The 27798-nt window shown below is 39.0% G+C and overlaps 1 protein-coding gene and 1 pseudogene across 1 annotated transcript; one reads left to right on the top strand and one right to left on the bottom strand.

The window, feature by feature from the left end:
* Window positions 1–4301: 4301 nt before the first annotated feature.
* Window positions 4302–7915, top strand: LOC140523781 (calcium homeostasis modulator protein 6-like). The gene is made up of 2 exons (XM_072638447.1): window positions 4302–4950; window positions 6278–7915. The coding sequence occupies exons 1-2, from the start codon at window positions 4375–4377 to the stop codon at window positions 6638–6640; spliced, it is 939 nt and encodes a 312-aa protein (XP_072494548.1). The 5' UTR covers window positions 4302–4374; the 3' UTR covers window positions 6641–7915.
* A 19779-nt stretch (window positions 7916–27694) lies between these two features.
* Window positions 27695–27798, bottom strand: part of LOC140530478 (U2 spliceosomal RNA) — a 207-nt pseudogene continuing 103 nt past the window's right edge.

Below are 27798 nucleotides of genomic sequence, written 5' to 3'. Positions count from 1 at the left end.
GGAAAAAGAGGGGAGGTGAGAGAAAAACATGAAGTTTACTCTCATCACATTCCACTAAAGGAAGGAATAAAATGCACACTCATTTTGGTATGAAAACCTATCTTACAATACAGGAAAGTGGGGGATAAGGGGATAAGCAGGGTGGGGAGGATGATGGAAGGGAGGGCAATGGGAGGAGGGAGCAATTTGAAGTCAACACTCTTGGGGAGGGACAGGATCAAAAGAGAGAATAGAAGCAATGGGGGGCAGGATAGGATGGAGGGAATTATAGTTAGTCTTAGACAACATGACTATTATGGAAGTCATTTGCAAAACTACACAGATATGGCCTATATTGAATTGCTTGCTTCCCAAAGGGAATGAGTGGGGAGGGAGGGATGAAGAGAAGTTGGAACTCAAAGTTTTAGGAACAGCTGATGAGTACTGTTCTTGCTACTAGGAAATAAGAAATACAGGTAATGGGGTATAGAAAGTTATCTGGCCCTTTAGGACAAAAGAGAAGATGGAGACAAGGGAAGGGAGGGATGATAGAAGAGAGGGCATATTGGTGATAGGGGAAATCAGAATGCTCGGTGTTTTGGGGTGGGGGGAGGGGACAAATGGGGAGAAAATTTGGAACTCAAAATTTTGTGAAAATGAATGTTCAAAGTTAAATAAATAAATTTAAAAAAAAAAACAACTAGAATACAGCTGTCACTTGAGAGGCTTTATCCAGGAAAACAGGATGCTAAACAATTAAATCCTTATCATCCCTGTTGCCCAAGATCCAATGAGTACATATGGAAAGACCCAGGAAAGGCTATTGACGGAATACAGCTTATGTTTGAGTCAGGTTCAACTACTATTCAAGACCTCTGGGGGTTCAGTGGATAGAATGTCAGTGCTGAACTTTGAATCATGAGACTGAAGTTCAAATTTTGCCTCAGAAACTTACTTTCTGTGCGACTGTGGACAAGTCAGTTTATCTCTCTCAGTCTTAGTTGGTTTAGGCAAACCAACTGTAGATTCACCACTCAAGTGCATCCAGCACTTAGATATTAACCTAGTCCACAGACAGAATAAAATAAACCTCTATGTCTCCCATGTACCTTTCTGGTGGTATTCATACTTCAGGCTGACATGACCTCTGGTCTCAATAGTCCTTGGCCTGTTTGAGGGTTCTGCTTCAGTTTTTGACATCCCAGTGAACAGCCTGAATTGATTTCTTTAAGCACTCACTGATTTGATCTCCTTGTTGCCCAAGGGACTCTCAAAAGCCTTCTTCAGCAATTCGAATTTCACACACATTTAGAAATTTGAGACCGTCAGTTCTGTATCACTCAGCCTTCCATACAGTCTAACTCTCATAAGTAAAGTCTAACTCAAAAGTCATAGCTTTGACCATATGGACCTTTGTTGGCAAGGTGATGTCTCTGCTTTTTAGTATGAGTCCAGATTTGCCATAGCTTTCCTTCCAAGGAACAAGCATCTTTTAATTTCATGACTGTAGTTAATATCTGCAGTGATCGCTGACTGCATCGTTAAAATCTAACACTACTTCCATTTCTTCTCCCTTGATTTGCCAGGAAGTGATGGGACTAGCTGCTATGACCTTAGTTTTTTTTAATATTAAGTTCAAGCTAACTCTCCTTTCACCTTCATCAGGAGTCTTCTTATTTCCTCTCTATTTTCTGCCACCAGAGTGGTATTGTCTGCATATCTGAGATTGCTGATATTTCTCCCAGCAACATCAATCCCAGTTTTTGATTCATCCAGCCTGCATTTTCTATGATGTAGTCTGCATGTAAGTTAAATAAATAAAGTGGCAATGTACTGCCTCCCAATACTCCTTTTCCAACCTTAAAGCAACCAGTTATTTCATATTCAGTTTGCAGGAGTCCTCAGGAGACAAGTAAGATGCTCTGTTGCTCCCATCTCTCTGAAGGCTTGTCACATTTTATTGTGATTCACACAAAGGCTTTAGTGTAATCAATGAAGCAGAAGTAGATGTTTTTCTGGAACTCACTTGCTTTTTCCAAAGTCAAGCAAAAGTCAACAATTTGGTCTCTAGTTCTTCTGCCTTTCTGAAAACCAGCCTGCTTACCTGGTAATTCTCCATTTACATATTTCTAAAGCCTAGCTTGAAGAATCTTAAGCATAACCTTGCAGGCATATAAAATGAACACAATTATTCAGTAACTTGAACGTTCCCTGGCATTGCCTTCTTTAGTATTGGGACATAAACAAATCTTTTCCAACCCACTGGCCACTTTTATATCTTCCAAAACTGCTGTACATGGAATATAGCAATTTAAAAGCACCATCTTTTAGAGTTTTAAATAGTCCAGCTGGAATTCCATGACCTTCACTAGCCTTATTGAAGCAATACTTCCTAAGGCCCACTTGAGTTCATTCTCCAGGACATCTGGCTCTAGATCAGTATGAAGATATTAAGAGACACCCTGTTTTCCAGAACTAAGGTCCAGAAAACCAGCTGTGCCCCGAACTTCGCAAAATAATTCTTTGGGCTCATCCTCTGAATGATCTCAGCCACAGCCAAATCCCAGAATTGTTCCTGGCCATGAAGCCCTGCTATGAATCAAACTTGTCTCATTGTTGTTACCTCTCATTGTCAGGGCTACAGCTTACAGTACAACCATTAATATAAGTATTGATATCTACCTATGCTGCCTAGACCCCCCTCCCCCTCCCACTAGGGAGTGCATTTTTTTTATTAGATTTCTTTTTTAAAAATTATTTTATTTTTTTCAGTTTTCTACAATCACTTCCATATATCTTAGATTTTTTTCCTTTCCCTCTCTCTCCTTCCCTACTCCCTCCCCAAACGGTGTGCAGTCTTACATAGATTCTACACATACATTCTTATTAAATACATTTTCACCTTAGTCATGTTGCATAGAAGAATTAAAATGAATGAGAGAAACATAAAACAAAACATAACATAACACAAGAGATAACAGTCTGCTTCATTCTGCAATCCAATTCCATAGTTTTTTCTCTGGGTGAGGAAGCCATTTTGCCTCAAACAGTCCACTGGGAATTTTTTAGGTTCTTGCATTACTGTGAAGGACTAAGTCTACCAGAAAAATTCCTCACACACTGTGGTTGTTGCTGTGTATAAAATTCTTCCTAGTTCTGCTCCTTTCATTCAGCATCAGTTCATACAATTCTGAAGTCTTCCTCTTCCTCATTTCTTATAGCACAATAGTATTCCTTTCATTCATATACCACAACTTGTTCAACCATTCCCCCATTGATGGGCATCCCCTTGATTTCAGTTTTTGGTCACCACAAAGAGAACTGCTATAAATATTTTTGTACATGTGGGACCCTTTCCCATTTTTATGATCTTTTTGGGATACAGTCATGGAATTGATATTGCTGGGTCAGAGGGTATGCATATTTTTGCAGCCCTTTGGCATAATTCCAAATTGCTCTCCAAAATGGTTAGACCGGCTCATAGCTCCACCAACAATGAATTAGTGTTCCAACTCTTCCACATCTTCTCCAACATTTATCATCTTCCTGTTTTGTCATATTAGCCAATCTGATAGGTATGATGTGGTACCTCAGAGTGGTTTTGATTTGCATCTCTAATCAATATTGATTTAGAGCATTTTTTCATATGACTATAGATATCTTTAATTTCTTCCTCTGAAAAGTGCCTGTTCATATCCTTTGATCATTCATCAATTGGGAAATGGCTTGTATTCTTGTAAATTTGACTCAGTTCTCTATATATTTTAGAAATGAAGGCTTTATTACAGACACTAGTTGCAAAAATTCTTTCCCACTTTTCTGTTTCCCTCCTAATCTTGGGTGTATTGTGTTTGTTTGTGCAAAAAGTTTTCACTTTAATGGAATCAACATTATCCACTTTGCCTTTTATAATGTTCTCTATCTCTTGTCTGGTCAAAAATTTTTCCATTCTCCATAAATCTGACAAATACATTATTCTTTGCTCCCCTAATTTGTTTATAGTATCAGCCTTTATGCCTAGATAATGTATCCATTTGGACTTTATTCTTGTGTACAGAGTCAGGCATTGATCTATGCTGAGTTTCTGCCACATTGTTATCAGGGAGTGCATTTTCACAACTGTTGTGTTAGACATGTTTGAAGTGAAAGATAATTGAGAAGACTTTGGACTAATGATACAAAAAAAGAAAGTGAAACTTTTAAGGCATCTGTAATAAGAAACCTCTTTTATAAAGCAGGAGCATTTCTACACCACTTCCCAGAACCCCACACTCCCTCATTTTTTTTCCCTAATAAGAAAATCCTCATATCCAACTGAGGAAACCGGGTAGAGGCAACGGGAGATCTGCTTGACCAGTCCAGGAGTGAGGAGGAGAAAAACAAGACAGGAAAGCCATGAAAAGGTTTAATATTTTCTTGGGTCTGCTCACCAAACACCACAGGGCCTTGGGCATGAGCTTCTTGAGCTTGCTGATCGCTGGTGGGGAGAGCCTCTTTTCCAATGTAGTGTTCCAGTGCCCCTGTAACGCTACCTGGAACCTGCCCTATTCTCTTTTCTTCGTCCTAGTCCCAGCCCTGGTCCTCTTCCTTCTGGGCTACCTGCTGAGCTCTAAGGCAAAGCATATGATGACTGGCTGCTGGGCTGAGGACCAGAAGGACACTTCTGACAAGCCTGGGCCAGGAAAGTGTAGCAGGAGAGCAAAGCGCTGTTGCAAGATTGTGTGTAGTCAAATCACCTGGTCTGCTTCCGTAGCTCCATTCACCTGGATTGCAGTAGCGCTACTTGGGGGTAATTACTATGAGTGTGGAGTCAGTGGAAGTGTGTGGATGCAAAAGAGCTTATGTTCAACTGTTCTGGAGCAGATGTTCAACTGTTCTGAGAAAGTGGTACAGATGCCCTGCCAGAAGACAAACCCCACAAAGTCAGAGGAGATCCAAGGGATTTTGAAGATGTTCAGGGCTCATTCCCAGGTAAAGACTCAGGGAGAAAAAAAATCCTATCAGTTGGAGTGAGAGTAGGGGCAGAGAAAAGGAAATTGTTGGAAAGATGGGAGTGGATGTAATTTGACTTGTCAGAGAAATGCAGTGGAGCCCACAGAAGACCTAAATTGAAAATTAGAAACTTGTGATTTTCAGAGGCTAATTAATGCCTTCTTCTTTCTGCATACATTACTTTGTAACCTCTTTCTAGGTGGAATGTATAGACATTATTCCTCCCCCTCAACTTCAGTAGAAGGTAAGTTCCTAGAAGTCAGGGATGATTTCATTTTTGTCTTTTTATATCCAGCATCTAGCACCATGGTAGGCACATTTTAGGATCTTAAAAAAATGTTTGCTGGCTGATTGACTGATGGAACTGTTCTAAATTACCTGTTTTTATGATGCCTTTCCTACCCTTCTTTAGTCTGTTGAATTGCTATCTGTTCTTTCAAGGCCAACCTAAAAGCTACCTCCTCAAGAAAATCTGACCTGGAAAAGAAAGGCTCTTTGTACCTCAGACTTTGTTTTGCACCTCCCTTATGAACTTATCATGTAATCTTGTGTATTAGAAAGGCTCGGTCAGTGCGGGCTCCACCCTCAGGCTTCAGTGGAAGCTTGGTTACATGATTCGTGTTTGTGCCTCACCCTGGACAAGGACTGTGACTCTGCTAAATTCTGTATTTCACAATTTCCCAATAAGTTTAGCACACAACAGGTGTTTAGTAAAGTAATCAACAAGCATTTACATTATATTCCAAGACAAGTGCTAAGCAATGATGATACAGAGACAAAAATAAAACAGATCCTGTCCTATTGGCACAGTTGCTGGTTTCCCCTAAAAGAGAGAATTGACATGACTGGTTAGAACTTATCCTTAGAATCCCATCCTTACAACCTTCCTTCCAACTTGCAAAATGATATTAAATCAAATGAAAGACCAGAATTAATAAGCTTAATGTTCTATTCTACTTTTGCCTGGGCTATACCGAGCCACCCATCTGCTTAAGTTTGGAATTTCCATTTGGGGTGTATGGTTTACGCCCTTTCCTTGGGGCCCTGACATTCCTGGAAACATGAATGAATTTCCAAGTAAGCAGTTATTACCTGTGAGTGATAACATTACAGATCTCTTGTTTGGACTTAGCCCTTTTCACTTTTCTGATTGTGGTTTCTCCAGCCTCATGCAGAGTAAAAGAATAATATCTATTTTTTTTGGGGGGGGGGATTTCTTTTCTTTCTTACTTTGTCATCATTGTCATCATCTTTGTTATTGTTGCTAAATTGTAACCCCGCTATGTCTTGTTGGTCTCTTTCACAGATGATAGGTTGGGGATCGGTGGCTGTCATCATGTTTTTCTTCATGCTGGCCAAGTTCTGCCCCTTGTTCTCTTCTCAATTTACTTTCCTTCAGCTGAAGTTCCAGAAAATCTATAAGAAAGAGGAAAAAAAGATGTTAACTACTGAATTAAAGAGGCATGCTACTGAATTGGCACAAAGAAATGTCAAGTGCTTCTTTGAAAATGTCTTCCTAGACAGTGTGAAAATTCCAGGCTCTGATGAGTGGAAGAAGATTTCAGTAGTGATTGATTTTACGGATCCAGCTTATACTGTACTGCATGAGTATCTCAACAAGCAAAGTCCAGAAAGACAAGATGATCATCAAAGGTCTGTTTCTCATTGAAATTAAGGAGTTGAAGAAATTCTCCACAGTACTGCACCAAGGAAATGTTATAAGTGATCCTAAGAACATGGATTTAAAGTTGGAAGGGGTCACATTTCATGGAAGAGGCAACCAAGGACCAGGGAACTCCAAAGAAATGGCAAACCACTCCAATATCTTTCCCAAGAAAATCCCAAATGGGGTCACAGAGTCAGACATGACTGAACAACAACAGCACTTCCTGTTTCCATGTTGTCTCCTCTTGTTGGGTCTCCCTCCCCCCACATTAGACTGTGAGCTCTTTTCAAACAGAAACTGTTGGGTTTGGGGTTTGTTTGTTTTTAAGTTTTGCCTTTCTTTGTAATCTCAGCCTCAGTGTAGTTCTTGGGATGCAGTAGATGCTTAATAAATGCTAGCTGATTGACTGACTAACTGAATGCTTTACAATCCAGGATTTAGGAAAGGTTCTAATACAGAGAAAGTGAAAGTGAACTCAGGGGCCTACAGTATATAACAAATATTTCTTAGGAAATTTAGATGCTCAGAATATAATCTGTCACATGTAAAGAAAATAGAAGAGATTAAATAATAATAAGTAATGAAGAAGATGTTGATAAGATCTTACGTTTATATAATGCTTTAAGGATTTATAAAATGTGTTATCAGTTCTTTTTTACCTTCACAAGTCTGGAATATAGGTGCTATTATCATCATCCGCATTTTACAGATAGGGAAACTGAGACAGACAGAAGCTTAATGACTTGCCCAGGGTCAAAATGCTAATAAGTATCTGAGGCTAGATTTGAATGCAGGTCTTACGGACTTTAGGTTCAGCACTGTGCTATTTGCTGCCTCAGTGAATAAATGAAAGTTGAACAATATAGAGTTAGCATATGCCTTTTTTTATGAGGAGGAAATATATATTCAGAAATAAAGATCATGTAGTAAGCAAATGACATCAACACAAATTTTAAAAGCAAAGTAAAATCTTGCACTTCTACAATATCTACTCATGACTTCTGATTATTCCAAGTAGGTCAAACAGAACAAGTTTAATTCCTTTACCACATGGCAACAGTATACATATTTGAAAACAGTCATAATGGCCCCCAAGTGGTCTTAGATAATCATTTGTAACTATTTCATCTCACTTTCTCCTTGTTTTATATTTAATTTTTATTTTAATCGCAAGGCACGCAAAAAAAAAGAATTTCTAGATATAAAATAGGAAACATAAAGAGGATTGTGTATGTTACTGAATCTCTTTGCCATGTTGATTGCCTTTTTAAAAAGTGGATATTAATAAATTCACATGCTAGTTGTAAAACTATATTGCTTGTCTGTTTCTTTCTGGATTTCATTCTGCTCGTTTCTGCATTTTTTTCTTTTTTTCTTTAGTATTTTATCTTTCTCCAGTTACTTGTAAAAACAATTTTAACATTCATTTTTAAAACTTTGAGTTCCAAATTCTTTCCCTTCCTCCTTCTTCATCCCACTCCCACTGAGAAGGCAAGTGATTTGATACAGGTTATACATGTGTAATCATGGAAAACCGTTCCATAATAATCATGTTGTGAAGGACTAACTGTATTTCCCTTTATTCTGTTCTCCCTCTTGTATGTTCTATTTTCTCTCTCCTTTCACTGTGTTCCTCCTCAAAATTGTTTTGCTTCTGACTACCCCCTCCCCTAATCTGTCCTCCCTTCTATCACCAACCCTGTCCTTCTCTTATCCTATTCCTCTCTACTTTCCTGTAAGGTAAGATAGATTTCTATACCCAATTGAGTGTGTAGGTTATTCCATCTTAGAGCCAATTCTGATGAGAGTTCACTCACTCCCCTTCACCTCTCTCCTCTCCCCCTCCATTGTAAAAGCTTTTTTGAGCCTCTTTTATGTGAGAAAATTTGCTCCATTCTACTTCTCCCTTTCTCTTTTTCCCAGTACATTCATTAACTTTAGTTTTTAGATATCATTCCTTCATATTCAACTCACATCTCTGCCCTCTGTCTATATATCTGTGTGTGTGTGTGTGTGTGTGTGTGTGTGTATACTCCTTCTAACTACCCTAATAATAAGAAAGGTCTTATGAGTTACAAATACCATCTTTCCATATAGAAATGTAAACAGTTTAACTTTAATAAATCCCTTATGATTTCTCTTTCCTGTTTACCTTTTCATGCTTCTCTTGTGTCTTATATTTATCTGAAAGTGAAATTTTCTATTTAGTCCTGGTTTTTTCTCAGGAATGCTTGAAATTCCTCTGTTTCATTGACTATCCATTTTCCCCCTCATGGATTATACTCAGTTTTGCTGGGTAGGTGATTCTTGGTTGCAATCCTAGTTTCTTTGCTCTCTAGAATATCATATTCTAAACCCTCAGATCCTTTAATGTAGAAGTTCCTCAATCTTATGTTATCTTGATTGTGGCTCCATGATACTCGAATTATTTCTTTCTGGCTGCTTGCAATATTTTCTCCTTGACCTGGGAACTCTGAAATTTGACTATAATATTCCTGGCAGTTTTCATTTTGGGATCTTGGCTTTGGATGTAGGAGCTTTAACTTTGTTATCTTCTTGTGAGTATGTGTTTTGATCTTCCTTGTCAGCAAAGTAAGTTTCTATAGTCAGAGTTCTTTTCCATTGTTTCCTCATTTTCCCAACATATTAGTTGATTTTTAAACTCTGTTAAGGTAGGCCTCTGTTTCCAGAGTGTACTGTACCAAACTGTACCAAGCTTCAGGGGTTTTGTCCAATTTCGAATTTCTTGAAATATGATATCAAGGTTCTTATTTTTATTTTGTCATGACTTTCAGATAGTCCAATAGTTTTTAAATTGTCTGTCCTGGATCTATTTTCCATACTAGTTGCTTTTTCAATGAGATATTTCACACTGTCTTCTATTTTTTCATTCCTATGGCTTTGTTTTATGATTTCTTGATTTCTCATAAAGTCATTAGCTTCCATTTGCTCCATTCTAATTTCTAAGCAATAATTTTCTTCAGTGAGCTTTTGAACCTCTTTTTATATTTGGCCTAGTCTTTTTTTTTAAGGTGTTGTTTTCTTCAGCATTTTTTTTTTTGTGTCTCCTTTACCAAACTATTGAATTGCTGTTCATGATTAACTTGCATCAGTCTCATTTCCCTTTCTGATTTTTCCTGTACTTCTCTTACTTGATTTTCAAAGTCCTTTGGAGATTGAACTATACCAAACTTCAGGGGTTTTGTGCAGCTGTTTTCAGAGATAATTCTCGGGGCCTATACATTTTAAGTTCTTCCAAGGTGGTGTGATCCAAGGAGATGTGTTTACTCCTCTCCCTGGCCTGTGCTCTGGTCTGTGAATGACCACAAACACTCTTTTCTGCCCTGAAACAGTGAGAAAGGTTCCTCCTCTGCTGCATCACAAGATCTGCTATGCTAGAGCTTCTTGCCCTGGAACTGCCACCTACAACTATTATCCAAGTGTGGGCAAAGCAGGAGAGTCCTGCATCAGTGCTAGCAAAGAACCCTTGTAATCTCCTTCTGACTGGTTGTTCAACCATATTACCATCTGTGAGCTGAAAGCATAGTCACTCCCAAGGCCTGCTCTTGGTTTGCTGGTTCTGGGGCTGTGCTGGTATAGCCTGTGCTGTATATTATTCCACTCTCACTCAGGCCCAACAGACTTTCCCTGCTGATCTTCTAAGTTGTTTTTGGTGGCTATGGACTGAGAAGTCTGGAAACCATCACAGTTGCCAGTGATTCAGTTGCCCCAAAGCCTACTCTAAATTTGCTGGGGCCTGGTCTATACCAGCATGGCCCACAGTGGACTACCTACCTCTCTCACCCTGGTGCAACAGACCTTTCCTGTCAACCTTCCAGGTTGTGTTGGGCTGGAAATTTGTTTCACTGTCTTTTTGTGTGTTTTTGCTGCTCTAGAATTTACTTAGAGCCATTTTTTAAAGGTATTTGAAAGGCTTTGGGTGAGAGCCCAGGTGAGTCCCTGAGTTTACTCTGCCATCTTGGCTCTGCCCCCACTTAGTATATATTTTAAATAAATATACTGAAATCTTAATGGTCATTACTGGATTCATGGTCATCCTTTCCAGAGCTAGTGTATCTTCTCTAGGCAACTAGATGGTGGAGTAGAAAGAGTACTGGGCTTGGAATCAGGAATATCTGTGTTCAAATCCCATCCTGGACACTTATTAGTTGTGTGACCCTGGGCAAATGACCCTGGTCAGTCTGCTCATCTGTAAAAAGGGAATAATAATATCACCTACTGTCATAGGGTGGTTGTTGTGAGGATCACATGAGCGAATGTATGTAAAGTGCTGTGCAAACATTAAAAGTCTATATAAATGCTAGATATTTATATTCCCTAGGACTTTGACCCCAGAGAAGCAATTAGCAAACTCCTTGCTCTCCATTGCCACTTCTAGACCCTCCTTTTCTTTCTAACCATCCCTCCTTTGAATCTTTTTGCAACAATGTGGAGGATAGTTAGGAGGAAAAAAAATATGAGACAGGAAGCCCAGTTAGGAAACTATTTCTAAGTTGGAGGTGGGGGGGGGGGCGAGATGGAGGAAATGGTCCAACTACACACATAAATATTTACGTATATTGGTTGTTGTTGTCCTTCCTCTTCGAAGAATGACATCACCATTGTAAAGTGAAATTTCAGTGTGTCCGACTGTGACTGATCAGACCAATCAATATAAGCTTGGAATGCTCTACCACAGGTTGGGCACAGATAGTCCGTGAGAATATTTGGGGTGGATATTCCAAATTTGCACATCCTGCATTTACTTTATGCTGTCTCAATTCTGCTTTGCTCAAAGAGCACAGCACCCTTTCTTAGGTGGGTATACCATGCTGAGCAGTCCTGTGCCAGTATCTCCCATGTTGCACAGTCAAATCCAAAGTTCTTGAGATAGACCTTGAGAGTGTCCTTGTATCATTTCTTCTGGCCACCAAGTGATCGCTTGCCCCATGCAAGTTCTCCATAAAACAGTCTTTTTGGCAAGAGTACACTTTGCACTCGAACAACATGGCCAACCCACTGGAATTGCACTCTCTGAAACATATTTTGAATACTTGGCAGTTCAGCTCGAGCAAGGACTTCAGCGTCTGGTATCTTATCCTGCCAGGTGATCCTCAGAATCTTCCTAAGACAGTTCAAATGGAAGCAATTTAGTTTCCTGGCATGGTGCTAGTAGACTGTCCATGTTTCACAAGTGTATAACAATGAGGTCAGCACAAAGGCTCTGTAGATTTTCAGTTTGGTAGTCAAATACCTCTTCTCTTCCAAACCTTTCTTCTGAGCCTCCCAAACAATGAGCTAGCTCTGGCAATGGGTGCATCAACCTCATTGTCAATGTGTATACCCCTGGAAAGTACACTACCAAGATAAGTGAACTTAATCCACAGCATTCAAAACTTCTCCATTTGTTGCATCTCAGCTTCAGAGGCTGCACTGAGTGCACAACCACATGCAAACAGAAAATCATGCACCAACACTCCCTCCACTTTGGTCTTGGCTTGTAACCTTTTCAAATTGAAGAACTCACCATCAGTAGGGTAGTTGACCTTGATGCTGTGTTCATTCACCAATATTTGTATCTACATATATATATATATACATATTCATATCTATATGTACATATTTATATCTGTATTATATCAATATATACATATTGCCTCCCCTGATAAAATATTAAAACCTTAATAAAAGTTGCTGTTTCCTTTTTTGTTCTCTTGCAATAAGAGCAGTTCTTCTTTCAGGTCTACTGGATTTTGTATTGTCTATTAGTGTGCGCATGTTCCATGCCCCGATGGTGAGTGGAATCATCTTTGCAGATGTTTTCGTACATTTTTTTGTGTTTTGACCACATAGTGGGATTCCCTGCCTGCCACGGTAATCAGGCCAGGGTTGGGTAAGCAGGCAATGTTTAGAGCACCTTTTCTAACCCCCTTCCTCACACCAAGAGGTGAGTAGTGCAATCCTTGAAAGGCTGCTCAGACACCCAGGGGGCTGCCGAGTCCCACTGCTGCTTCCAGTGAGAAAAGATCCTATGGCCTAGGCCTCCTGCAGGGTTATGACTACAGCTTCCAGGGTAGCTCACCTGCTGCTTCATCACTTGATTGTTGCCATAGGACTTTGAGGCATTATAGTGAAATGGTATGAGTGATGTCTTTTGATTCATGCATAAATTGGATTCAAGTGAGGCAGAGTTGCACAAAGTCGTCAGCCTCTCTCTCTCCTCCAGAGTCATCAGAGTCCGGTGGCAGAGCAGAATCAAGACAGCTGGTGATGGCTCAGGATGAGTAGATGACCTTGGTGTCTTCGGTGTCTAACCAAGCTCTAAGTGCTCCACATCGCCTGCTTCTTTTGTCTTCATGGCCATTGGAACAAAATGTTTTCATTGGCCCATTCCACCAGATGAAGTCTTCACAAGCTTGGGGTAGACACCCCCCTAACTCAGCAATGGGTTTGAGAACTCTTAGTTACCATCAATCTGGTTTGGCCCGTCTGCAAAAATGGTTTGCTGGAGTGTGGCCATTGTGTATGCTGCAGCTTCTTAGAGCCACAGGTGAGAGTTAGGTGGAACAGGTGGACACTAAAGGCAGAAAGAGCCCTGAAAAGGGCTAGACAGCCATCACACCAAAGGTACTGGTCCTCCCTTAACACACCCTACACCCCATTTTAACCCCAATATAACAACTGCATTGACATAAGTTGGGTTGTGTTTTGAGGTGAGTCAGGAATGGTGATCATTCCCATTAAGCAAGTCTTAGAGAACTGTATATTATTTCATGATTTCTGTTCCAACAAATGGTGCTATCTTCTGCCTCAACATGACTGTCTTCTAATTTTTGCCTCTGAATCACAAACTTTTCCAGTCTCGGTTGATTTTGAAATAGTCAAATTAATTGTTTCACTTATGCTGTCGGAAAATATTTTTAGAGCAGAATCTGACAACCCAGTGGGTTTGCTACCACAGGACTCCATTGGGAATGCCTGCTCCTTGGAACATAAAGAAATCCATGGAATACGTTGAGGGATGGAAAGTTGGCACTTAAGACTGTTGTCCATCTCATCATTGGCAATGTTCTTTTGCAAAGTGGTAATCAGGGAAGCTAGAAGTACCAAATCCTTTCAATGGAATACCAACATCCTCCATTCTGTAGCAAAGAGGCTGCAACCCAGAAGTTCACAGACAGTCTGCACTGGACCAGTTGCATTCACCACTTGTATAACTGTTAATTCCTCATCCTTCACTGGCACTAAATTAAATTTTAAAACCAGGGAAACTCAACCTCCACCTGGTTACCATTCCCCGAAGTTCTTCATTCTCTACATACAACAAGACAATTTCGCCTAGAACATAGTCATCCCAGTGTCTAAAGAAATGCCATCATCTAAGGTACTGGGCACCATTTTTTTCAAAAATAATAAAGATGATAATGACAACAATGATGTTTACTCTGTGGGTTTTGCTCAATTCAATTTCTGCATTCTGACACATATGTTTTTAATAAAGAGGAGAAAGATAAAAGGACTGTTACCATACATTTCTAGATCTACTTTGACTTTACCTCAGAAGACAGTTTGTTAAAAAATTTACATACATATGTGATATATATATATATATATATATATATATATATATATATATATGACACATGTAAGGTAGGTAGAATTTAACTTTAACACTAGCACCTAGGGAAAAAAATCAGAAAAGGTCTCCTGTTGCATGATGGCTCTTGACTTGACTCTAGAAGGCAATCCCACAAATAGAGGAGATGGAGAATCACCTGTGAAGAACACCAAGGAGGCTAGTATGGCACGTCTGTAGTGTATGCTGAGTTACATAAGTATCACATGGAATCGATTGCACCCTTGGAGTCTGATGATCTTAAAAACATTGCGAGAGTTGTATGAAGTAATGGACAGCAACACGAGCAGAACCAAGAAAATATTATATACAGTGACAGCAATATTATTTTATTAACAACTTTAAGGGACTAAGTCATTTTGACTATTATAAATACCCAAGTTACCTACAAAGGACACATGAAGGAAGATGCTTTCTGCATCCAGAGAAAGATCTGATAAACAGAAGTATGTATAGAATGATTTTTACAAATATATGTGACTAAATATAGATACACATACACACACATATACATATACATGTTTGGTCTAATGGTAGCTATCGGTAGGGCAGGAGGGAAAGAGTAGAAAAAAGGGAAAAAAAGAAAGTTACATGATAACTTTATTATATATTTAAAAAGAATATTGTATAATCATCTTTTTTCCTATTCTACTAAGTTATGGAAATATTTGTTTTATATCTCAAGTTCAGAATAAAAAAAGAAAAAAAGAAAAAGAATATGCTGTTAATTAATGTGGGAAAAATGTTTGAAAGATAGGAAGGGGGCAGCTAATAAAAAACTTTAAATGCCCAACAGTGGGTTTTATTATGTGTTTTTTTTTTAAATATTCAAGCTGGGATGGGTATAAGAGCGGAAGATAATATGAGGGAGGGAAAAATCTGTAAGTAAAACAAACTTCCTGACCCTAAAGGAGATAGTTCCTTATACTGCCTTCTAGACAATCGAGGAAGTTACTAAATAAATTGTGGTTTATATGAGTAATGGAATATTATTTCCAGTTCAACAAGCTATAGCCCAAGACTCTGGTATTTGTTGCATAGCCCAGCAGGTGCTGTTAAGATCTCTTCCTGACCTCAGGAAGTATTGCAGGGAGCATGGGATACCTCTGTCTGGCTTCTTCTGTGCAAACTTTGGTTTCTCCTGGTGACTCTGAATTGAGAAGAAGAAGAAGAAGAAGAAGAAGAAGAAGAAGAAGAAGAAGAAGAAGAAGAAGAAGAAGAGGAAGAGGAAGAGGAAGAGGAAGAAGAAGAAGAAGAGGAAGAGGAAGAGGAAGAGGAAGAAGAAGAAGAAGAAGAAGAAGAGGAAGAAGAAGAAGAAGAAGAGGAAGAGGAAGAAGAAGAAGGAGAAGAGGAAGGAGAAGAAGGAGAAGAAAGAAAGGAAGAAAGAAAGAAAAGGAGAGGAAGGAGAAGAAGGAGAAGGAGGAGGAAAAGAAGGAGAAGGAGGAGGAGAAGGAGAAGGAACAGGAGAAGGAGAGGGAGAAGAAGAAGGAGAAGAAGGAGAAGGAGAAGGAAAAGAAGGAGGAGGAGGAGGAGGAGGAGAAGGAGAAGGAGGGGAAGAAGAAGAAGAAATGTATTGGGGGTAGAGGGGTTAGGGAATTTCCTATTCTTATAAAATATTGCTGTGCTTAGCAGAAGTGGCTTTATTTAATTTTAATTTTTAATCTGGTGAATATTTCAAACCACATATTCCCAAGAAAACACCCTGACTGTTTCATACTCTCAGTCTCCTGGATTGTTCAGTCATTTTTCAGCAACTTCAGTGCTTGCTTTAGACACAGATCTAGCTCCCCTCTACCTGCTCTCCTTTATTTGCTCTCTTTTCTCCTTTGTCCCCATTTAGGAGTTGATTTGCTCTTATCTAACCTCTCTTTCATTTAATCTCCCCTCCTATTACAAATATTAATTATTGAAAGCTGATGATTTTTCTCTCCCCTCCTCCTTTACCTATTTTTGCAAAGAGCAGACAAAGCCTAAGTGGTTGTTTAAGGGTTTGTAGTGTTTTACTTTTTCTTTTGGATATACTGAAGAATTATCTGGACTTCCAAAACATGTAAAAGTCTAAGTAAACAACCACTGAATACTTTTTTTTCTCATAAAGAAACACAGATTCCCAAAATAGTGGGATATGAACAAGTCCCTGGACTTGGAGTCAGGAAAATCTGGGCTCAAAGACCACCTTAGACTCTCACTAGCAGTGTTATTCTGGACAAGTCATTTAACCACGCTGTGCCTCAGCTTCCTCATATATAAGATGAAGGAGTTGGATCTGATGGCCTCTAGGATCACCCTGTCCATTTGACTCTAACTGGACATTGCTGTGATGATCTTTGACCCTGAAACTCAAAAACCTCACCACAAAGGAAGCTAATCTAGGTGTGGAATTCTTATTCCTTTGCCCCCTTACTTAAAAAAGAAAATTAATAAGTACATGTTTTCCTGTGGTTTCTGAGAAATTAATCGCTTCAGCAAATGTATCCTAAGGGATGTAAAGGTAAGTTTTGTGCATGTCCGTATCACCTAACACGGAGGCACTTAAGTGAAAGGCACCGAGGGACCTGCTTCTGAGAGAAGACATTCTATGTTGCCATCATATTGTGGTGCCATAGGTAGGAACATCCCCTCTCCCTTAGCTTCATAGACAGAACAGGCTACATCTTTAAAACTACCAGACTGAGACAGTGCCTTTGTTTTTTTTCCTGTGTTGTTCAGAGGGGTAAAAGTCCCATTCACCCAAAGTTTAGGCACTTAGAAGCTTAGGCACTTAGCCCTGACCTGGGGGGAGAAGGTAGCTGAGTCTCCCTCACATTTAGGCTCTGTGGCCCCAAGAAATAGGTTTGGGGTTTGATCTGTTGCATCTGTTTTTCTCAGCAAATGGTAGAGTCCCAGCACCTGAGAACTGAAGCTTTGGACAACCTTGGATCAATATTCCAGGCTGGATATTGCTCCAGTCTATCAGGGAAACCTTGAAAAACTATGTTGCTCTAGAATCAAGCTCAAGATTTGGGGGGAGGGTAGGAGGTTTGGACTTGGAACTTCCTGGCACTAAACTACACAGGAACTGAGTTAAGCTGGGAACCTAATTTCTCTCCTATCTCTAGTCACTGAGGTAGTGAAAAAAAGGATTATGAAAAAGGAGAAGTAGGTGTTCCTGTTTGTGTAACACTGACTACCTTCCACCTTACTATCTAGATAACCAAGTAGGTTATATCTCACTCCTCCTCCAGGCATCATCTCATAAAGGAGATGAGGTTATATAGGCTCTTTACAAAGGTCTCCAACACCCACAATAGTATTTCCTCAAGTATGCACCCTAGTTCCAGTTAGCCACTGATAGATTTGCTTTTACAAAGGAATATTTAATCCAACAGGTATACTCACAAGTATGAAAGCTTACTGCCCTGACAGGTAGTGGGCAGAATACTTAGACTTGTTCCTATATAGAACAGTCCCAGTTCTAAGTCAAACCTGGCTCCCTTGGGCTTGACTACTGGACACCCTGGATTCTCTGGGTTTCCCTGATGGACTGGCTGGTTGAAACATCCTGCCTGGAATCTTGGCTCTAAGGTCATCATGGTTTGAACTCCCAGGCCCTGCACCTAAAACTGAAAACAAATGATACCAGACAGAAAATACACACACACACACACACACACACACACACACACACACACACACATTTTTCAGAGTCAAGGAGTAAAAGAGAGAGCAGGGGAAGACAGTGAGAACCCCTCTCACTAGTTCCGTTCATAACACTGCACTGAAGGTGAACCCTTTGGTCAAACCAGAAAAATTCAAGAAGGAAGAAATGATGGCCAGAAAGTGAACAACTGTCTCAGTTTCCCCAGTTTTCCAGATGTAGGCTTTCTGACTGTGCAGTCAGTCAAAGACTACCCTCATCCATGTGGTGGGGGAAGCAGAGAAGACTCTAACTTAGGCAATCTGGGAATGCCTAGAAAAGACTTTTTACATTTTTATATTTGTTAAAGTGAGTATTCTTTTGTAGAAGCTGATCTGACTGTTAAGTAATTAAATGGAATCGGAGCATAGGGGAAGGGAATAGAATAAGTATTTATATAGTGCCTACTATGTGCCAGACACTGAGCTAAGTGCTCTTTAAAAGTATTATCTAACAACAACATTGTGACGTAGGTGATATTATTATCCCCACTTTACATTTGAGGAAATTGAGGCAAACAGAGCTTATTTGTCCAGGATTACACAGATAAGAGGTGTCTGTGGCCAGATGTGAACTCAAGTATTCCTGACTCCAGTTCCAGTGATCTGTTTGATGTACCACCAGCTGTCTCACTGGCGACTCCTAAAATTGAGGAAACACAACTGATGGGCATTGGAGGCAATGGCAGAGGACTGGATGTCTCTAAACTTCATTAAGAGTATTAGAGAAGCTTGTGGAAGGGTGAAACATAACAAACTTGACCTGGCATTAGGGGCCAAGGTAGTCACTGTTAAGCACATTATGCATAAAATAAAGCATCCCGGTCCTCAATGAACTTACTATGTAGTGTGTGGTAGTGAGGGGGGGTGGGTGAGGGAGGAGCAAGAAAAAAATTATATATATATATACATCAATAGCTATAAAACTAAATAAGATGTGGGTTAGCATATATAACTCGTGGCCATGAGCACCTCCTCTCAGTTTGTACAAAGAACATAAAATTTTGGAGACTTCTCACGTGTCATTCTTTGGATCACGTCCTAAATCAATGTTTCTTCTGGGAACTTCCGAATTTGTCTCATTTTCTCCTCACCTAGGGTCTCCTCTGTGAACAATAGAATATAGCTTGACACTAAGGCTACAGTTGTAAATAAAAGAGCTGTCGGCATCCATGCAAGCATGTAAGCTAACAATAGATATCAATCAGCAGGGTTTTTAAAATATTTTCCACTTTTGAGCCCTTCAGTGCTTCTTAAATTGTGGCTCAGACCCCATATGGGGGTCCTGGACTAGAAGACAGCCTTTATTTTGCTCCACAGAAATTGCAAAGTACAAAGGAATGAAAGAAGCCTATGAACAGTCAGTCTATAAAATAAATCTTCTTCCATTTTTGATTAGTCCTATTTGAGCCATCCCTACCCCCAAAACCCACCAGGGACTTATTCAGACTTGTATTTCCATGCTGTGGTTTAAATTCCCTTAGGAGGAAAACACATTGGAGGTCGATAAAAAGATACACCTTTTCCCCTGGTGAGCACCTCTTTGCTCTAGGAATCTATTCAATTCTTGAAACTAATAGTACTCACTGAAGTTTTTCAGTTTACCTGAAGGGGACCTTTTTATTGGAGTAATATTCACGTGCAGGCTAAACTCTAGACTTTCTCTTCATTCTGGAAGCTCACACAAGTCCTGGGATTTGTACAATGGAAATACTCTCTACCCCTTCAGCCTCTCTCCTCAATTGGACAGCTCCTCCAAGACCCTTTGTTTCAGAAGGGGGCCCTAAACTAGTCAGGTCCTCATTCCTCTCCAGGATGTGCTCTGGACTTTATCACGCCCCATGTGCTGGCTGTTTTTATCACTTCCTCTTCAGCTTTTATTTGCCGTCTTCTCCCATTAGAATGTAAACTCTTTTAGAGCAGAGACTTTCTTTCCACTTATCTTTGTATTCCTAGAACTCACCACAGTGCCTGGCACACAGTAAATGCTTAAATAAATGCTTGTGGAAATGCCTGCTGTGATGCAAGAAAGTCAAAACACCTTCTCAGAAAAATATTTGCACAGTCTCCATCTCAATATGAGGGGACTAGATTTGTTCTGTCACACTGTGTATTAATCAGCACTCCAACTCTGAGGACATAAGTTTACTCATTTTCCTTTCATAAGGAATGCTCACCATATGCCACTGCCCTCAGCTATTGCCATTTTCCAGACCATGTGGTTCCATGTTTCCTATAGACATGCTGATTCCCTTTGTTACTTTGTCACTGCCTCTCCAAGAATGAAGGATAGGAATATCGAGGTGGCACCATGGATAGAGAATTGGCCTTGGAGTCAGGAGGACTTGAATTCAAATCTGGCCTTAGACATTTGACATTTATTGGATGTGTGACCCTGGGCAAGTCATTTAACCCCAATAGCCTCAAAAAAAGAGAGAGAAAATGAGGGGTCAACAACAACAAGGAGACTATGGGATATAGAAAGCACCATCCATTCTGTAAAGAAGTGCAAGAGTTCTATGGAGGTGGAGCACAGCACATATTGTGGGAACTGGATTGATAAGCTGATTTAGTTTCATTGAATCAATTTTCTTCTTTTTTCTTTGATATAAATGATAGTTCTTTGAGGAGGGTAAGGAAATGATATATTGAGAAATAAAGACAATGAAAAAAACAAAAAATATCAATAACAATTTTTGTCGTTTGGACCCCCATCTATTTTTTCAGACTTCTTTCTCTCCTGACTGTTCTTCCCTCTTTCAATTTCTAATCATCTTTAGAAAGAAATTGACATAAGGGATCATATGATCTCAGAGCTAGAAGGGTTAGGCTAGTCATAAATTAGGAAACTGAGGCCAAGGAAATTTAAATGATTTTTCATGCAGGTAGTAGTAGTAGTATTAGGATTTGAACCCAGACCCTCTGATGCTAATCATTACTCTTCTGAATATAACATACTGCTTCTGAGTGGGGGTAGTATGAAACTTGTTTAGCTTTGTTTTTTATTGTACCAAAGTAATTTCTCTGAGTATAACTGGGGTTTATGAAGCTTTGAGAAAATAATTCTAGAAATTTCAGTATTTCTTTCTACAGTCACAGACTCACTAATCCCCAAATTCTTTCAAAAGAAATATCTATTTTCACTGTAAGACCAATATCACAAGGTTCAAACTAATCTGGGTTAGGAAAAGAAAATTTGTTTTAGAGTAGTGGTTTAGAAAACCTGTTAGAGGGCACCAGTGCAGTGGAAATGCATCAGCAAGCTTTTACAATCAATACTATAAGTTGTTTGATTGGCTGCTCAGTAGTTGGATAGTCAGAAGTATGTTCGGCTATTTTCTCTCTCTCTCTCTCTCTCTCTCTTTCTCTTTCTCTCTCTCTCTCAATATATGACAATATAACAACTTATAAGTTACTACTATAATAATATTACAATGCAAGTCTTCTTAGAAAAGAATTTTTTTTTTTACCAGATCAGGTGCAACACCACTAGTGTAAGATCCATTTCTGCCTGTTTTCTTGGGTACAATTCTAGAGAGTGGGAATTAATGCTGGTTTAGCAAAGAAATGAAAGAAGCACATTCAATGGATGGCAGAGGATCCAGCTTGACCACTCTAGTGTCCACCCTCCACCCTCTTCAGTCAGAAGGGAAGGGCCCCAGGCCATGGAGTGAGTTACAAAGTTTATTCAATCTTGCCAGGAAGATGACTTATTGGAGACATTGAGGTCCAGGAGACCATGGGGTGGGAAATGCGTGAGCACGCACGTGTGTGTGTGTGTGTGTGTGTGTGTGTTTGTGGTTTTTAAAGTGTTCTAATTACTTTAAAAGCACACTTCAAGCTTGTAATGTGATTTAGATTGGGCACTGATTTGGAAGTAAACATCAGGCTTCATTAAATTGAATTGTGGAGAGAAAAAAAAACCAGTCCATCAACATTTCTTGAGCACCTACTATGCGCTAGGCACTTTGTTAAGTGCTAACAATACAAAGAAGAGCAAAGAACTATTCCTGCTCCCAAGGTGCTCCAAGTCTAATGGGGGTGGGAGTGGGGTGAAGTAGAAAGTAGCTGTTTGTCCTGTATTCTTGAAGAGGACCATGACGTCAGAGCAGCGATGCCATGATATACAAGTGAACTGGATTTCAGTGACCAGCCTCATTTTCTCCTCCAGAGCCATCTGGATCCAGTAGGGGGAGGAAACATCACACAAACTACCAAGTACAAACAAGATAGGTAAGAATACATTGGAAATAGTCAAAAGTCAGTCAATAAACTTTTCTTAAAACCACTTACTACATTGAAGGAAGCAGACCAGTGCCACCTCATCATCCTACCTGGCCTGTCTTCATTATGTCCCTGAGCTACGTACTTCTCCCCCACCCCAAATCCATTTTCAGCTTCTTTTCGTGTGTTGTCTTTCTCTCTTAGATTGCAAGTTCTTTGTTGGCAGATATTGTCTTTTGTCTTTCTTTGTCTTTCCCATCTCTTAGCAGAGTGTGTTGTACAGTAAATGCTTAATAATTTTTTGGACTGACTCAAATCAGATTCTCTATATTTAAATGAATTATTTAATGAAATACCTTGGAAGATAATTCCCCTAAATGCATCTCCCAAATGAGAGAAAACTAGGTTGATTAAAGTCTCCCTTCATTTATTCCCACTTGACCTCAACATCCTACTAGTGTTTGTATTCCGGTTTCACATCTGCCCCAGATATTCAGCTTTGCTTGGAATGGTACTCACTTCAACCTCTTGTCATAGACCTTTATGTTGCAGCCACTACAAAACTTCTTTTTATTTATGCTTGTCTGGATGTACACACGCACAAATGTTGTCTCCCCTGATAGAATGTATGTTCCTTTAGAGCAAGGTCTTTGCACACGTATTGGCATCTCCATCATCTAGCTGATTACCTGGAACATTGTAGGTGTTTAGTAAAAGCTTGTGTACTGATTGACTCTCAAAAATCTCTTTTGCTATGAAACATATTTCCACAGCTACAACTATAGCTGGCATCCGCTAGGGCTATGGGCATTTCATGATTCACCTGTGCCAGACTCCTGAATCCCCAAGAATAGGCAGAAGTTAGTGCTAGAGGAAGCTTCTCCAGCATATATAGAAAACACAAGCTACAAAAGCACAAACTATAAAAACAACTTTAATAGCCTCTACTAGAGAGACAACAGCTACTAATACTATATATCTAAAAGACAATAGAATTTGGGGGAATGGCAATTGAACTGGGAAAATTATTCATTATGATGGCTAGAAAGAGACTGAGAGAGGAGAGAGAGAAAGGATTGAGAACTATTTTAACATGAAGAAACATGAAGCGAATTCTTGGCAAGAGACTTTCATTGGCATTCTGACAGAGATGAGAGGTGGAGTTGTGTTTTTGAGAACAAGGGAGAATTTTAAAAATTATTTATTTTTAACATTTTTTTAAATTTTGAGTTCCAAAATTTTCTCCCCTGTCCCTCCCAAACACATTGAAAGGCAAGCAATATGATATCAATTATACATGTGAAACATGTTTCTGAATAGTAGCCATGTTGTAAAAAAAAAAAAAAAAGCAAGAAAAATAAAGTGAGAAAAATATGCTTCCTTCTATACTCAGAGGTCACCAGTTCTCTCCCTGGAGGTGGACAATATTTTGCATCAGGGTCCTTTAAAATTGTCTTAAATCATTTTCTTTATCAAAGTAAATAAGTCTTTCATAGTTGATTGTCATTACAATTTTCTTGCTACTCTGCACAAAATTTTCCTGGTTCTGTTCACTTCACTTTGCCTCAGTTCACATACATCTTCTCAGGCTTTTCTGAAACCATCCTGCTTGTCATTTCTTAGAGCACAATAGTATTTTCCATCACAACCATATACTACAGCTTGTTCATTCATTCCCCAATTGATGAGTACTCCCTCAATATCCAATTCTATGTTACCACAAAAAGATTTTGCAAAAGACTATCTTGATTTCAGGAAGTGTTTTTGACATCTCCCCATTAACTACTAAAATTGCAAAATCTCTTATTAATTAATCAATTGGCTCTGAGCCCCACTCCAGTTTATTAAATATTGCTCATCAAAACAAACTAATGAAACTTCTTTTTTGAAACTTAAGATACAGCTCCATCTTTTCTCAAAATTAAAATTACTTTGCATTAAATATGCAGAATATATGAAATTATAATTTAAGAAAATGAAATTAAATGGATCTTGTATTTCAATGGTTGATATAAACTTATGATATTTTCATGTTAAAATTGCATTAAAACTGGGGGAGGTTGCACCATTGTTTATGATAATCTAGACAAATACACAAACATGAAAAGAACAAAATTAAAATACTCTGGTACATAATAGAAAGTGCCATCATACACAGTACAATTAGCTAGGCCACATATGCACTTTGATGCTAACTGTCAATATGTTCCCTTCTTTAGATGACAGAATTTTTAAATTTAAGTTTTTAAAGTTCTAACAATAACATTCAAGACTGGTATATTCTAAAAACAAATTTTAGAAATAAAGACTTATTTTGTTACACATACACACAAATGTTCAAATCAGAATTATAGTGAAGTCTTCTTACACCCGATGATGCTAATTTGCCTATTATTGATAAATTCTGGGCAAATTAGGGTCTCTAGGAAAGAGAACTGAAGACCAAGGTACTCCTTGAGGTCTTTGTGTCATACAAACTTCGGTCCTTCTCTTTTCTTTTGACATTGTCTTTTTTAGTGCTTAGAATCAATTCCACGATTTTAATTATGAAGATTATCACTAAAACTATTTTCTCCCTCAACATCCTATCTCTAGTTGTCTGTTGGAGATCTTCAACTGAATCAGCCATTACCACTTCAAACTCAAATACATGCAAAACTGAACTCATTATCTTCCCTCACAAAATTAACCCTTCTCCTAATTCCCAGTTTTGTTGGTCCTATCCTGTATCTTCTCAGTCATCTAAGCTCAAAACCTTAGATTAAGTTTTGACTCTTTCTTCACTCTCTCACATCTAATTATCTTCTGACCCTTAATGCTGAAATTTCTCCTGCATACATGCTCTCTCATACTGCCATCACCCCATTTTATGTCCCCACCACCTCTTGCTTAGAGTTATTATATTAGTCTCCTGACATTTCTGATTCTTATTTTTCCTCTCTAAAATTCATCACTCAGAGGGTTGTTAAAATAAACTTCTCAATTTGCATGTCTAACTATGTAGCTCCCCCGCTCAAAAAACTTTTATGCCTTTCTATTGCCTCTAGGACAGGGTGGGGAAACCTGTGACCTCAAGGTGATATGTGGCCCTTTAGGTCCTCAACTGAGACCCTTTGACTGAACCTAAGCCTCTCAGAACAAATCCTCTTAATAAAAGGATTTGTTCTGTAAAATCTGGGGCTCAGTCAAAAGGCTGCACCCAAGGACCTAGAAAGTCACATATGGCCTTGAGGCCACAGGTCTCCCCACCCCCTACCCCTTTCCCCAGGATAAAAATTGAACTTTTCAGCTTGACTTTTCAACTTCATCTTCAGCTTTTCGAAGCCCTCCACAATGTGTCTACAAACCTACAAACTTCCCAGCATTGTTAACTGTTCCTCCCCTTTGTATGCTTTACATTTCCAGAAAAGTAGACTACTGTTTGTTCCTTAAATTCAATATGCTATCTCCCATCTTCAGGAGACTTCCCTTTCCCCTGTGCTGAGGACCTCCTTTGTCCTTATCTATACAAGCTGAAATCTTCCTCTTCCTTTATGATCCAAGTGTCATTCCCTCCATGACGTATTTCCTGAACCTTCCCCTACCTTCACACAATTGGAAAAGGATCTCTTCCTCTTCAGACTTTGTCTGGATTTTTCCTTTGCCTTAATCATAACTTACTTTGCATTATCCTTACGAGTGAGAACATCACATTTTACATTAGACTATAAGTTCCTTGAGGATAGGAGTTATATTATTTTTCATCTTTGTATTCCCAAAGCCTAATGCAGTGTCTTGCATTTAAAGGATATTTAACAAACACTTCTTGAATTGACTCACATGGAGACCTTGGTTCTAGTCTCAAACTAGAGTCTCTGTCTGACGAGTTGATTGTCTTCTTTGTACTTAGAGTTATGCTAGGTATTATGAATAGCAGCTAATAAATCTACTTGGGGAGGTCAATCAAAAAATCAACAAATATTTATTAAGCACCTACTATGTGCCAGATAGATGTGTATACATATTTTTCAGTTTAAATGGATCCACGATTTCATAGTAGTGGGTGTAGATCATACCATATATATGTTTTTAGTCAGTGTGATTCTACTAGACCATATCATGAAACACTTAGCAAATAATATACCTGAGCACTACATACATATGCTAAAAAATATTGAATTTCATTATGGCCACAATTAGAGCAAAAGTCAAATTGTAAGAGGAGAGTAGAGAGAAATCCAAAGTAGGAAGAGCTTAATCTCAGCTGGAACAGAATGGTCATTTGAAAGATTTATTCATCTTGGCATTTGTTCTGTAGTATCTTTTATAGCTACCACACCCACAGCATACAACTACTCAAGGCATAATTCTTAGCGTCCAAGTTTTCAAGGCTCCAAGACCATTTGCCATTTGTCTACTATTATGCAATGTTGGTGATTTTAGAAGATCTGTCTAAAGTGAGTTTATTTTAAAGTACAGGTCAGAAGATGCAAAGCATCCTTAACTTGACAGATACTTATATTTGAGTTTATTCATAAATTAAAATTCCAGGAAAGATTCTACAACAAAAATGCGCCCTCTAATTATGTGTACAACTATGAGCAAGATCAGAGAGGGTGATCATAGAGCACAGCATCTGCAGACTCTCTTCACCAAATCAGACTGTAACTTTCCTTTTAGTAGGCAGTTGAATTTAATTCTGCAAGCATTTATGAAATGCCTACTATATACAAGACAAAACAACATAGTCCTTGTTTCTAAGGAGCTTATATTCTTTTAGATGAACATCATGTGTACATAGAATCACAGAATATAAGCTGGAAGGGACCATCATCTGCCATCTAATCCACCAATACTCCCCAAGATATCTCCATTCCAATCCACCCAGCAAGTGTCTATCTAGTCTTTGCTTGAAGACTCCTAAGGAAAGGGAATCCACTACCTCCAGAGGAGCCTTCTCCATTTTTGAACAAACCAGAAGTTTGTTCTTTTTTTCTCTTGATAACAAGCCTAAATTTGCCTCCTTGAAATGTCCATGAATTGTTCCTGATTTTACTTTTTGTGGTAAAATGAGTATAATTCCTCTTCCACAAAGCATCTTTATAAATGCTTCCATATTGTGCCCTGTGTCTTCTCTCTCCCAGGCTAAATACCTTCAAGGACTCCCACTTGTCCTCATAGGTCTGCCATGGATTCCAGGATCTTCACCACTCTAGATACCCTATTCTAGATATTCTCCAGTTTATTCATGTCCTTTTTAAATCATGATGCCTAGAACTGAAAACAATATCCAGATGACATCTGACAAAGGCAGACTACAGAAGAATCATCAACTACTTCCTTCCAGGAAGTAATTCCTCTAATTGTAGAATAAAACCACATGAGCTTTTTGGCTAATATAGCACACTGCTCAATCATTTTGAGTTTTAGTTGTTGTTCATTTGTTTTAGTTGTGTATGACCTTCCATGTCCCCATTTAGGATTTTCTGGGCAAAGATACTGGAGTAGTTTGCCATTTCCTTTTCCAGTTCATTTTATAAATGAGGAAACTGAGGCAAACATGGTTAAGTGACTTGCCTAGGGTCACACAGCTAATAAATGTCTGAGACCAGATTTGATCTCAGGAGGATGAAATTTTCCTAACTCT

This window comes from Notamacropus eugenii, chromosome 2 (assembly GCF_028372415.1).
Source record: "Notamacropus eugenii isolate mMacEug1 chromosome 2, mMacEug1.pri_v2, whole genome shotgun sequence".
Taxonomy (NCBI): Eukaryota; Metazoa; Chordata; class Mammalia; order Diprotodontia; family Macropodidae; genus Notamacropus; species Notamacropus eugenii.
Note: the sequence above shows the minus strand (reverse complement) of the source record. Positions and strands in the feature narration are given on the sequence as shown.